Here is a 13566-nt window from a genome sequence, read left to right as displayed (position 1 = left end):
CTGTCAGTCAGTCTGTCTGTCTGTCTATCTGTCTGTCCGTCCGTCTCACGTCACGTCACACTTTTGCCCTACTCATATCTCTGCCACCGTTGCCCCTATTCATGCCAAACTTTGCACACACACTCCTTGGCTGCCAAACCACAACCTCCACCTTCATTTATCACATGGCCCTCTTCTAGCGCCAACATAAGGCAGATTCTTGCTAAACCCATTTTTGGACACTGCTCCTACAGATTTTGCCCTAAAATCACGGTACACATTATCTCTAAAGTCATGTCATCAACATGGATTTGTCCCATTCCCACCTGATTGGCTACCATTGCCTTCCAAAGTTTGTGTATGCGACCTGATGGTCGCTTATCTCCCGATTTAGGTTTATTTACTGGTTTATTGTGGTCAATATTGTGGTAGACTTTAGCATTACTTTTTGTTTTACTGGGGTTATAAAAACTAGGCGTCATGCCTAGTCACGCCTAATCTCCTTGTCATTCGTCACCACATGAAAGCCAGGGGTGGTCTGATAAGAAGAAACCTCAACTTTGATAATGCTCAAATAACTATCCAAAAAGACTTAACATACAGTATAACAATGAAAACAATGGTTGAGAATTCATCAGAGAGAGGAAGTCTAAATTGACACCATGCATCTTGAAAATTACTTACTTGCGAGCTGCAAATAAACTAAAGACTAGTTTGGCAGTTTGTCAAAATTCATTGAGTGGTAGTGGTGGACTGGAAAGTAGTACTGTAATTAAGTGCAATTTTTTAGGTATTTGTACTTTGAGTATTTCCAATTTCCAATACTTTTACTTACTCCACTACATCTGATCCAAATATTGTACTTTTACTCCACTACATTTATTTGACAACTTTCGCAACTTGTTTCTTTGTAGATTTAGATTTTTTATTACAGAAACATACTTTACATGAGCTCACAATGAGTCGTGGTGCGTGAGCTTGTAGATCTGCTATTTTCAAAAAAATAAAATAATAATAATTCACTTTGATTCCATGTTGCAGTATTGATACTTTGACTTAAGTAAAGAATGTGAGTAGTTCTTCCACCACGGTCAGAGCTGGAAAAGACTGAACAGCATTGACATGCAACTCATGCCCAAGGCTATGTTCACACTGGTAGCCCAAATCAGATTTTTGGCCTATCCAGATTGGAATCACATTGGTTTTATCAAGTCTGCACGCCACACCATGAGTGTAGTTGTTTACAGTGGTGTCTTCTCAATTAAACTTAATTCAGCAAATCAAAGAGAAGCTGTGGCCATAATGACACACTTTTGAAAAACACCAAAGCATATTACTTGATTAATTAAATCTTGTATAGTTATGGTTGACTAAAACTGCTATAGTTTTGGTCATCGCGAACTAATAAATACTCCTTTTTTCAATTGAGTTTTCCTTAAATTGTTTGTCTTCAAAACATGCTTTGCAGGAAAGGTCCCCCGTGGTGGGATTTGAACCAAAGAGCTTGAGAATAGAGAGCATCTTAGGCACAGTGATTATTATCTGTAACACTGCATTTGAAAAATCCACCATGCTCCTTGATTCATCACAGTTTTACTTGTGCTCTAAGTGTTATTAGGGATGTCTTCATGTTTGAAATGGATCACAATTGAAAAATCCTTGGTTAATGAAAACATACAACTCTGCGATAACTCAAAGAGAATGACCATATTTCAACATAAGACATCAAATAATATTAATAAATACAGTAGCCTATATATAAAAACATAACTTGATACATGTTATTTTGGTGGATTGGATACCATTGAATAATTAATAAAGTAGATTAGATACAAATACAAATAAAATGCAATATATCCCATCAAAAAAAAAAAAAAAAAAAACGATACTGCTATATTTAACATTATACTATGTCAGTTCCATTGATCAAAGTTGGAACACAATCAACTGATTGATCATTAAAATAAACATTCTCTGAAAAGGCGCATTGACCCGCTTTTGAGCTTTTCAAGTGGGCCCTTATCCAGAAAAGGTTAAAAACCAAGGTTGTAGTGCAGGGGTCTTCAACAGGGGGTTCCGGGACCCCTAGGGGGTCCTCAGAGTTACTACAGGGGGTCCTCCAAATCTTTGTGTGATAGAACATGTTTTTTCTCCTTTTTTATATTAACCACTTAAGGTCCATATCCTGAGAACTTTAGCCAAAAATAGCCGATCTACAAGCTCACAACGCCTCGCAGTTCAGCAAAGAGGTTTGGTTCAGAGGGGGAAATGAACAGACTAAGTACAGAGTGAAAGAAGGTCAAGTTTATTAAGTATTGACGGTTCAAGTGGTTTTACATCTGAAAACACAAATTGACATGAATCCAAAATACACTGATAATCGTGCTGTCAAACAATGAAACTATATGGAATCTACGAACAGGTTGAGGGGGTCCCTGCTTCATCTCTCTCTCAACTAAGGGGTCCTCGGCCTGAAAACGTTGAAGACCCTTGTTGTAGTGCATACTGCACACATTATAGCCCGTGTGATTCGGCCCTATTGTGAGTAGAATCAGAGTCGGGTCTGACATATCTGTGTTTCATTGGCTGACGGCAGTATGAACTTTCTTCTTTGCAATGAGTCAGTTTTTGGGTGCATCTTTTGGAACTCTACAGCGATCTCCAGGGCTGTCCGATTCTTGGTCTCTGGGACGTTGAACCACACAAATAACCCAGAGAGGAAGCAGAAACACAGGAATATGAGAAAGCAAAAGTAGTCCAGGTGCTCCTGAAACACATTGGCAGATAGGAAATAAATATAACAGAGGGAGCATAAACAGCACAGTGTGTGTAATGACACTTCCTGCAGTTTCACCTGATGAATTCAGTTGATTGTAACCAGCATTATAATCTGAGTTCCCAGAAATATTTCGCCACCGCATACAAGCGGGATATTATTTGGGCTTTCCTGCCTTTATTTGCATTGAGAGTGACAGGAAACAGCTAGAGAGAGACCAAGTCATTGGGCTTGGGATTGAGCCCACAACTCGCTGTATGCGCCTTAACCACAAGGCCACCAGCATCAATGTCTCCATATCGTTGCTGTAGGGTGGAAATCTTATTATTATATTATTATATTATATCTTATTATTAGAAAATGTCTTTTGTAAATGAATGCACTTCTTCATCATACAGTACAAGAGTATTGTCGTATATAAGTCGTATTGTGACATGCTGTGAGCTTGTATATTGGCTATTTTTCAATGTTGAGGACCTTTGCTGTAAAATGCAACATAGTGGAAAACAGGCCTGGTCAAAATGGGCGTGGCATATTTGGGGAATTATGTTAGGATCCAAGGAAATCAAGGGAAAAGTAATTTTGATTGTATGACCTTATGGTTCAAGAGTATTAAGCCAAAACATGAATCTGCCTGTTATAGCGTCACCACGAGGCTAGTCTCTCAAGAACAGCCGAACTGAGCTCGAGTTAAAACTGAGCTCAACCTTTTCCTTGACGATGGCTAGCGAGATTGCCACGAGGCCGACTCTTCTTGGCCTAGTGGGAATATGTGAGCAAATCAGGCAATCAGACACGGCATTCATAATTTGAGGCATTTTGTTCAAAACGGGCCACTCCTGTAAACTTTGGAATGCAATCTTAGCCAATTAGGATGGAATTATTAGACAGATCCATCTTGAGTAACAGGCCGATGGGAAAAATGTGGGGCAGAGGTTCTGCTCTGGCCTCCAGGGTGTGTGTGTGTGCACAGTTTCACGCCGATCGGTCCAACAGTGCCGGAGATTAGCAGCTCACAGACTGACAGAAGGACGGACACACACACAGGCACACACACAAGGACAAACGGACAGGGGCGAACACTCTCCGGCCATGGCCTTCGGCTTGCATGGCGAAGACAAGGAAAAACATTTCGGATATACAATCTACCCGTTTCTACCCATACCCAACAGCAATGACATGCCTGAGTTGATCTGGCAAGAGATACAATGTTCTCACCACTATCAGAGGGAAGAGCATCCCCAAGAGAAACAGGCCAGTCCAGTTCAGGGTGCAGGCAGTGGTGTATCCTGCTGATTTGAACGACTGGGTGAAGATTTCCCCTGGAAGTGGGGCTGTCACCCCAGCTTAAGAGACAAGAGGAAAGGGCATATCGATAGGTAAAGATTTTAAAATGTGTTCAAAGAGTAAAATAAAACAAAAATAATCTAAAAAAAAAAAAAACTCCCCCCCCCCACACACACACACACACAAATAAAATAATCAAAAGCTATACAAAAATTCCAGAATGTTCCAAAATTCCCCTAATAATCGCAAAAAAGGTGATCTTTACAACATGTATGATCGCACTCTATGCTTGTAGAGCAGCAAATTTCACTATTCCTCATACAACGTATGTAGGGCTTAAAAATAAACTACAATAAGATAGCCTCTAACGGTTATTTTAGTTGAAAACGTTTCAGATCATGTAGTGATCTGTAGGTCACACACATACCAGGTCCACTGGAGAAGAAGAAGATAAAGATGAAGATGAGAGCCAGGCTGCAGTATGGCATCCAGGTGACCTGATCCTGAAGCAAACATTGACACGTTTTGTTTCAGGGTTCATCGCCATGCTGGCTTGTGGTGGACATTTTTGTCACGGACACACAAAATGAGCAGACTGTGATATTACCAGAAACACAGAAAGAGCTATCCCTGAATGACCATAACAGGTCTGTAACTGAGAGTGTATAAAATGGAACCAAATGGACCGCTTACGGGTCCATTTGGTTCCATTTATGCACTCTCAGAGTTAAGGGGTCATTGCAAATAAAACATTTGAGAACCACTAGTAGTTGGACTTCTGGAGCTGTATTTTCGTCCATGCCTTACCCCGTATCCCTACACTTCTTTGCCTTGTTTTACTATTTTGAAAAACATTTTAAAATACTTCAAATAGCCAAATTACATGGACACGTTGTGAGCTTGTAGATCAGCAATTTGAACTATTTAAAAATGTTTTTCAAAAAGGCAAAGAAGTTAAGGGATAAGGCATGGACAAAAATAGGGCCCCTAATGTGCCATAGTGTATTAGTAAATAAGTGTCATACATATCCTGAAGAAAACCCAGAGACTTAACATTCAGTAATTGGGCCTTATGATCAAAATAAGAATATTGTAATGGCTTGTAAAGAATAGAATGCCACGGACAAGACCAAGTCTTTGCCATGGACACAAAAATTGTCCGTGTACAGACATATTGATGACCCGTGCACTGTTTTCATAGCACATGACAAGACACAAAATGTTCTCTGTCATAATGACAATGTCAGATACTTTAGCAGGCTGTAACTGTGTCAATGCAGATGATGCGGTGTGGAGGTGGCTTACCTGCACGTAGAGAGTGGTGGTGAGGAGGCCCAGGGTGGTAGCCATGCCTATGTAACCCCTGAAAAGGAGCACCTTTTTCCCAGTGGTCTCAATAACTATGAACTGGAAGGCCAAAAGAAGGGTAATGAAGTCAGTGAACCACATGGGGGTGCTGTTAGCATATATTAGTATATAGGTTCACCAGGCATTTATTTTGGAGAGTATAATTCACCTTAGATTAAATATAGCCTAGTTTAGTAGATTAAATACGACAAATGTAGGCATATTACAGTTATTCCTTGATAAAGTGTTATGAGAATGTCATAGAAATGTGACTTACACAGGCTATAGAGGTAGAGAGCTCACATAGCCCCATTCCTAAAGCGGCATAACGCAGCTGGTGAGTTTGGATTCCAGCAGCACGGAACACCTCAAATGAATAAAAGTACACCTGAAGAGGACATTCAGTAGACAAGTTATATGACATAGTTACACATTACATTATATTATACCAGAGTGACTGACTGACGCACATGAGCTGCAGGGTTTCATAGTAAATGCGACCGATGGTCACAATTACACAACATCAGGTCGCATCACATAAAATGTTCTTTAATTACTGTACACTGATGCAACTGCAACCACCACTCCCCTCATATACTGTTCCATTTCACTTGAAGACTTTACTTTATTATGATTATTTATCATACCATCTTTAGCCTAAAAAAATGGTAGTGAATAATGAATTGTTTTGTGAACAGCTCTTTTGGTCAAGGGGCTTTAATGTCTATCGATAAGATTCATAGTTCTTAATTTAATAAGTATGATTAAGCATTAAACATACATTACAAAGCATACATTACTCCATTATCCCCATACATTCCATTCCATTAGGATTAAGGCATTATGGCTCTCAATTAATTGAATCAAAAGTGCATGCAAATTAATAGCAGAGTTACTATTTCATGAATCCCACCCAGGCCTGGCTTGTGGTGTGCCACTTTCAGCAGTGGTTCTCAAAGTGGGGTCTGGGACCCCCCCTGTGGTCCTTGAAGGGGTTTCAGGGAAAATGTGTTAACATAGTGTTGAAATCAGTTTCACCATTTGGGTTAGGGTTGTCCCTAGGGTAGGTATCTTCACACATTTACAGTAATCCTGGTCTCTATACTGCCTCCCCCTGGCCTGCCGGGGCGCCTGATAGAGGGGAAAGGAACTGGTTGGACTAACGTGTTCCTTCCACGCGCTACGTCCTACTGTTTTCCAGGTAGGACCTCCCCCGTCAGGTGAAAAGAAGCGGCTTGGACTTCTCATGCATATAAGAAAGCATGAGTGCAGTCTGTTGCTCTCCCCAGGTTTGCAGAGGGAGTGTAGCGCCCAGGATTACATTTGACAATTGACACTGGGTGAAAAGAATGGGTTAGAAAAATCGTGGGATAAAAATTTAAAAGAAAACATTGATTTGAGAACCACTAAAAGAAAGAAAAAACACACTCTTGGGAATAACAAGGTTTCGGTCTGTTAGACCAACGGTTCTCAACCTGTGGGGGGGCCACCAAATTATTTTGGGGGGTCCCCAGATGATTAACTTAAAGTGCAACACTGTTTTCTCACTCAACAGTAAACAGACCAACATAAAGTTTAAGTGTATAGAGGGTATATACACATTTCTAAAGTGACAATGTAAGGACTTTTTAATACCTCTAAAATGACAAAATAGACATTGGCCAAATTGTTAAATATTAAAGGCAGAAATTGTGAAATAGCCGATCTACATGCTCATAACACCGGGGCGTTGTGAGCATCTAGGTCTGCTATTTTCACAATAGAACCGTGTTATACAAAATGTAACTCTTAGTCCTTGTAGGGCCGGGGGGTCCCCAGTTAAAATATGATTATTTTGGGGGTTGCGGCCTGAAAAGGTTGAGAACCACTGTGTTAGACCTTCATCGGGTTATCTTTTAGGGGAAGCACTGACTCACAGCGTTGATGCCACAGAGCTGAAGTGTGGTGAAGGTGACCAGGATGGTAAGCAGCTGCCAGCGTATGGATGGGTTACAGAGCAGCTCCATCACTGTGTGGTTGCGAACCCCCTGCAATGCCACATGCTCCTCAAACATCTCCTCCACCTCCACACTGTAGTCCTTGTTGCCCCATAGCCTCCTAATAGCTGGGGGGGGGGGGGGGGGGGCAAAAATAGTGGTGCATTAATGGTGCATTTCTGCAGTGGTGGAAAAAAGTACTCACATTCCTTTTACTGAAGTAAAAGTATCAATAGTATCAATACTGCTTTGTAGAAGTACTCTGTTACAAGTAAAAGGTCCGGAATTCACAATGTACTTGAGTAAAAGTACAAAGGTATTGGTATCGAATTGTAGTTAAAGTACCAGAATGTCCCATTTCACAAGTTTTCAAATGTATGCCTGTGGACCAAACACTCTAACTAGTACTATCAGAACATAGACCCATTTTGCTATTATTTGAATTAAATGAAAGCACTTACCCTACCTTTACACAAAAGCTTTGCTTCTAAGGGTCCCTGGAACAACATATTTTGAGATGGGGGTCTGCGGTCAAATACATATAATCCTAGGGGTCCTTGACATCAAATCTTTTGAGCACCACTGATATGGAAACATACATTTTTAGAGAAAACCCTTAGGATTTAGAAGACATTTGAAGAATCGGCCGCTGGTCTTATCGGTTAATAAAAACGTCTCTTTACAAACAGGTCAAACCTTTCTCACAGCCCTGGCGGTCTCCCCTGCCCAGCAGCAGGTATTTGGGGGACTCTGGTAGGAGAGGCAGGGTGAGGAGCTGGAGCACAGCGGTGAACCCACTGAAACCCAGCAGCCACGGCCACCGGTCCTCTGTCCCCAACAGCTCACTGCAACAACACCATCACCATCACTTAGTGTCATCTTTATCATCATAGAACAGGTGTGATGTCTCAGTGGCTACCTATACTGTAAGCGCGCACAAACGCGCGCACACGCACACACACACACACACACACACACACACACACACACACACACACACACACACACACACACACACACACACTTACACACTTCTTATATACTATGTAGGTGTTTTTTTTCTTCTTCTTCTTAGTTCTGTGTATATTTGTCATTTAATCTCTCTATGAATTGAATACAAAAGGACCCCAATGTAAACAAGCCATATGTGATTTCTTGGGTTTAAATCCTATTGCATCTGAACTGTGCCTACTTAACTGTCCTGTGCTGTGCCTTTCCTATGCAAACTTCTAATAAATTATTCAATCAATCAATCAAGTTCAGGAATTTTGCACTCTAATCTAGGTTCAGAATTTAAGAAGATTATTTTATTGACTTTCCCCATTTACTTTTAACAATGCTCTACCAAATCATTTAGGCTTTGTGGTATGATGATGATGAACTATTTGTGGGAGACAACATCAGCTATCTGTTATAAAGAAGAAGGAAAAAAAAGAAGGAAAAAAAAAGATCATATTTCAAATGGGACTGAATCCATCACATATCCTGGGGCCACGTGTCAGCTGACACTTGAACCCGATGCCACTGGACTCATTAAAAGACTCAGCGGTGTCTATGACGCCGGGTGCCTCACCTGATCCCTAGCAGCTGTCCACAGAACTTCCCTGTGGAGACAAAGGTAGCGATGCTGACACCCACCATGCCACGCAGCCTCTTGGGGGCGCACTCCACCAGGTACAGGCTGTGAACGGCCAGACTCACTCCTAGGGGAGAGACCACAGGGGAGTGTCAGTAGTTCTAGTTCTTATACTTTTTGGTAAATGGTAAATGGTGCATTTATATTAGCGCCTTTATCCAAGGCGCTTTACAGAGATTGTGCATTACATTCACCCATTCACAGTCACACACACATTCATAATACACCGATGGGGGAAGAAACCATGCAAAGGGATAAGGCCGCGAGGACCCCCAGTTAGACATGCATTAGGCTACGGTCCGTAGCCTAATAATCCCATTTAATGGCATTTATATCTCTGAGACCACAATTTGTATTGTGTTATCAATGTTAATTTAACTAAGAGAGTGTACAAATGTGTACAATCTCTGAGCAACATACCCATAAGGGTCCATTTGGTCATTACTTGCGCCAGCAGAGTAAGTACTGCGTCCGGCTGCGTACAGTATGTAGGTATAGGTAGGTAGCCGTGTGTGTTTAAGCCCGTAGCCCAATCAGGGACCAGCATTACTGGCAACGTTATAACTAACAGCCAAAGAGGGACCATCATTCCTGGTAATGCCAGTGGTGAGAGCAAGCTTATGGCGTGCTCTGCTGGCGCACAAGTTACATGGCCTACTTGTGCACAAGAAGCAAGTTGGCACCTCAACAGTGTGCAGTTCTAGTGCCTAGTTCCTAATTATCATTTAGCTGGAGGCCCCCTGGAACTCCCACAAGGAGTCCCCGGACCACACTTTGAGAACCAAAGTCATACATTATGGGATCCATAATCAATAACGGGTTGACTAATGACCTGCGGGGACTAAGCAATATAATAGCCACATGTTTAAATGGAAATTGATTGTCTGTAAAGGAGGTGGCCTAGCAGTGATGGAGCAGCCATCCATGAGGACATAAAAAGGAAAACGTAAGGAGTAATGGGTTTCCCCTTGGGGTCTAACCTGCATTGATGCCACAGAGGAAGCGGCCAGCCATGATCATCTCAAAGGACGTGGCTGCTTTGCTCAGCAGCATCAAAACAGCTCCGCCAATGGACACGAGATTGTTCAGCAACAAGCATCGCTTTCTGGCAGGTGCAAAGGTGTGTAAAGGACAAACTGGCGATGAGAGGCACATAATCTTCAAAATGTATAGAGAATAATAACTAAACCAAGTGTCCCTTAAAGCAGTGGTTCTCAAAGTGGATTCCAGGGACTCTGTGGGTTCCTTTAATGGAGTGTAAATTGACCCATACAACTTTGTAACTCTGACAGTGTACAAATGGAACCAAATGAACCCATTTGAACATTGTCAGAATTAAAGGGAGACTTTGAAATGTGAACGTTTGAGAAACACTGCCTTTAAGTATAGTCATTTGATGACCGTACCACAGTCCTTCAAAGAAGGTGTGCTAAATGTACTCACCTGCCATAGTTTGCTGACAGTGGACCAGCACACAGGGACCCCACTAGTCCCCCGATGCAGAAGATTGAGACGAGGAAGGACCAAATGATAGAGATATGCCACTGCTCCAAGGTGAGCCCATATCGCTGCATGCATGTAGTGTTCACCAGCTCCTTTATAAACTACAAACAAAGTCTTGCCATCAAGATTAAACAAAGTGTCGGTCTGACAATGGCCAAAATGATTATTGTATCATTATTTTACGCTTTTTGTGGTCATTTTTTAATAGAAACACATATATGAAGCTTATTTCTTTTTATAAAATATTTTCGAAACATTATTTTTATTTTAGCATCCGTTTTTCAAGAAAAAGTTGACTATAGCTCCTTTAACTTTAATTTTAAGTTATAGGGTCGTTAAGTCACCATAGCTTCTGTTACATAAATGTGTGCCACAAACGTTATATAACTAGTTATATAAAACTACTTGGGTGTTTTAACTTTTGACTGATTATACTTACAGAAGAAGGTGAAGTCATGACAGATATATGAAAACCATACTGGAATGTGCCTCCGATGCCAGAGATGAAAATGGCAGCAATTACAACAGGGCACTGTAACTGAGAACAAAATAGCAGATATAAATGCAAAAATAGCAGATATACAATCTCACAGCGCGGCACTCGGTGCCGTGCTGTGAGCGTGTATATCTGCTATTTGAGCGGTGGTCACAACGCTCCTATACGTGGCCGTGTGTGTGGGTCTGTCTGTCTGTCTCCGTGTCTGTCTGTCTGTCTGTCTGTAGCCTGCAGTAACCTTTTCTGACCACACATGTTAAGGGAGGGGCGCTGTTGCACACACACACACACACACACACACACACACACACACACACACACACACACACACACACACACACACACACACACACACACACACACACACACACACACACACACACACACACACACACACACACACACACACACACACACACACACACAACCGCTCAGTTCACACAAGTGTGATTTTTTTCAATAGTTAAAGCAAAATGCATAATGTGTTCCCAGTCTAAATGGGTTAAACCCCCACCCCCTATAAAGAACATTCATGAGGTCCTTGGGGGGCCCGCAGTGAATCCTTGTATACCCAGGGCCAGAATTTGGTGCGACACCCCGGACCATAAGTGGCCAAAAATAAATATTATGAATCACATTTTCTCAAACAAATACCGTAGGTTCTTCTTACTTATTAGCTCAGATAATTTTAAACTAGGGCAAGTAGGACATTGTTGGGATTTTAAAGCAACACAGAAATAATCGTATGAAATGTTAAACCATGCAATTTTGACCTAAACTGTTATTATCATTATTGTTTTTTTATGGTGATCACTGATCAGTGTTCAAAGTGAAATTGTTGTTTTTAATGTCCCCGGTATTGCTTTAGCTAGTTACAGCTCTTGCTTGGATTATTCCCCTGGCTGAAGGTACATAGATTTAGCAACGCCAAAAAAAATATACTTATTTCTTTTCTATTTAAAATATGTCAATTCATTTCCATTTCTAAATGCTTGTGGGCATGTTTCTTACATTTCACAGACCTAGAAAATACACGTTTCAAATTCTAGGAGATGATCATAGACACTCTGATCAGTCATTAATCAATAAATAAGAATAACAGTACCTTCATTAATTAATCATTTAAATTAAGTCTTACCAGAAGTGCCAGAGGCTGTGACATTGCTACAGTGTGGTTGGATCGGATGTTTGTCCAGACGTCTTTGTCCAGATGTCTAACTACTAGTTTGGTTGAAATATAACTCTGTACTGTAATTATTTACTTTGTTTTAAAGGCCCAAGCAGGAGTGTAGTGGAGTAAACGCCATTTACCCACCTTTTAGGCTAAATGATTTATTATGAACTCTAAGATAGTACGAGGCATTCAGGGACAAACCTTGAAGGGAAGCAATGGAACTCCATGTCTCCTTAGCCTTAGATACCCTATGCCCCTGCATTGACTACTATATGCCCAAACAACATCACAGTAAATATCTAAAATCACCTTCTCTTAAACAGCTCTGCCTAGTAGCACTCCAAGGAGCCACCATCTTCACAAATTAAAAATAATAATAAAAAAACACTAATGGAAGACAGTATTTAGTCACACCGTTCTGCCACTTTGAACCATGCTTCCTTAAGGGGAGGTCCTCCTTCCCCAGACACTAATGCACCTGTAGGCGACCTCTCCCCCTTCCCCGGCTGCCTAACCCCCTCCCACTCTGCTTACACCACAGGCGGAACCCATGCCCGACCCGGCCGGCCCCTTCACCCTCTTGCCCCATGACCCCTCCGTCCCCTCCCCAGGCCAGGAACTGTGAGACAGTGGTATAATAGTATAATATATCATGAGCATTGGTGAGGACCAATTGTATGAAGATAGGTGTAAAGTGGTTGAAGTCATCCTTTAACGATTTGAATTTGTTTTTTGGCATTGAACACTGGAAATTACATTTCAATTTGGGTTTTATAGGCTTTGTAAACAGATAAATTATACAAAGACATAACAGAGATTTAATAACAATAACACATTTTAATTGAGTGGTCATAGATAATTAAGAAAAGAAAATCAAAGCTAAAAGGAGCTTTGATTCTGGGTGATCTAGTAACCCATATTTTGACAAAAAAAAGAATGAAATATTTTGATTTAACAACTTCCATTTGAGAAATTATGAGCAAAATAATAAATGAACATATATATATATATATATATACTGTATATATAATAGCTATAATTTTCAAAAGTTTTGAACATTTTGCCATAACGAAATGCCTCAATGAGGGATTACAGGCTGAAAGTGATTCAAATGGACATTGCCTGAATAATATTGTTGACACTGATTGTCAAAAACTTCAAATAATAACGCTCATATATCAGCCAACCGGGTCAGCTAGCTCAGTGCACATGGAGACAGTAACATATTTCTCCATTGAAAACTGGTCGCACACAGTTCACAGTACAAGAGCTTCCCCTCCAGTGTGAAGGCTCTGGTGGTTCACCTTAGGACGCTTTGTTCAAGTGAATACATTTGATGTGTCTCTTTAGGTGATTGTGGCGTTTGAACCTTTTGTCACACAGGTCACAAAA

At 41.0% G+C, this 13566-nt stretch overlaps 1 protein-coding gene across 1 annotated transcript; it reads right to left on the bottom strand.

Annotated features, from left to right (window-relative positions):
- Positions 1-2530: 2530 nt before the first annotated feature.
- slc2a11l (solute carrier family 2 member 11, like) lies at positions 2531-12162 on the bottom strand (the record flags this gene model as incomplete). Its single annotated transcript, XM_080743467.1, has 12 exons — positions 2531-2746; positions 3974-4101; positions 4470-4545; positions 5348-5449; positions 5667-5777; positions 7306-7493; positions 8062-8210; positions 8939-9068; positions 9982-10106; positions 10445-10605; positions 10944-11042; positions 12139-12162. The coding sequence occupies 12 exons, from the start codon at positions 12160-12162 to the stop codon at positions 2531-2533; spliced, it is 1509 nt and encodes a 502-aa protein (XP_080599593.1).
- Positions 12163-13566: the final 1404 nt, after the last annotated feature.

The sequence above is a fragment of the Nannobrachium achirus genome (genome assembly GCF_963921795.1).
Source record: "Nannobrachium achirus genome assembly, chromosome: 15".
Classification (NCBI taxonomy): domain Eukaryota; kingdom Metazoa; phylum Chordata; class Actinopteri; order Myctophiformes; family Myctophidae; genus Nannobrachium; species Nannobrachium achirus.
This window is presented reverse-complemented; position numbering and strand designations above follow the sequence as displayed.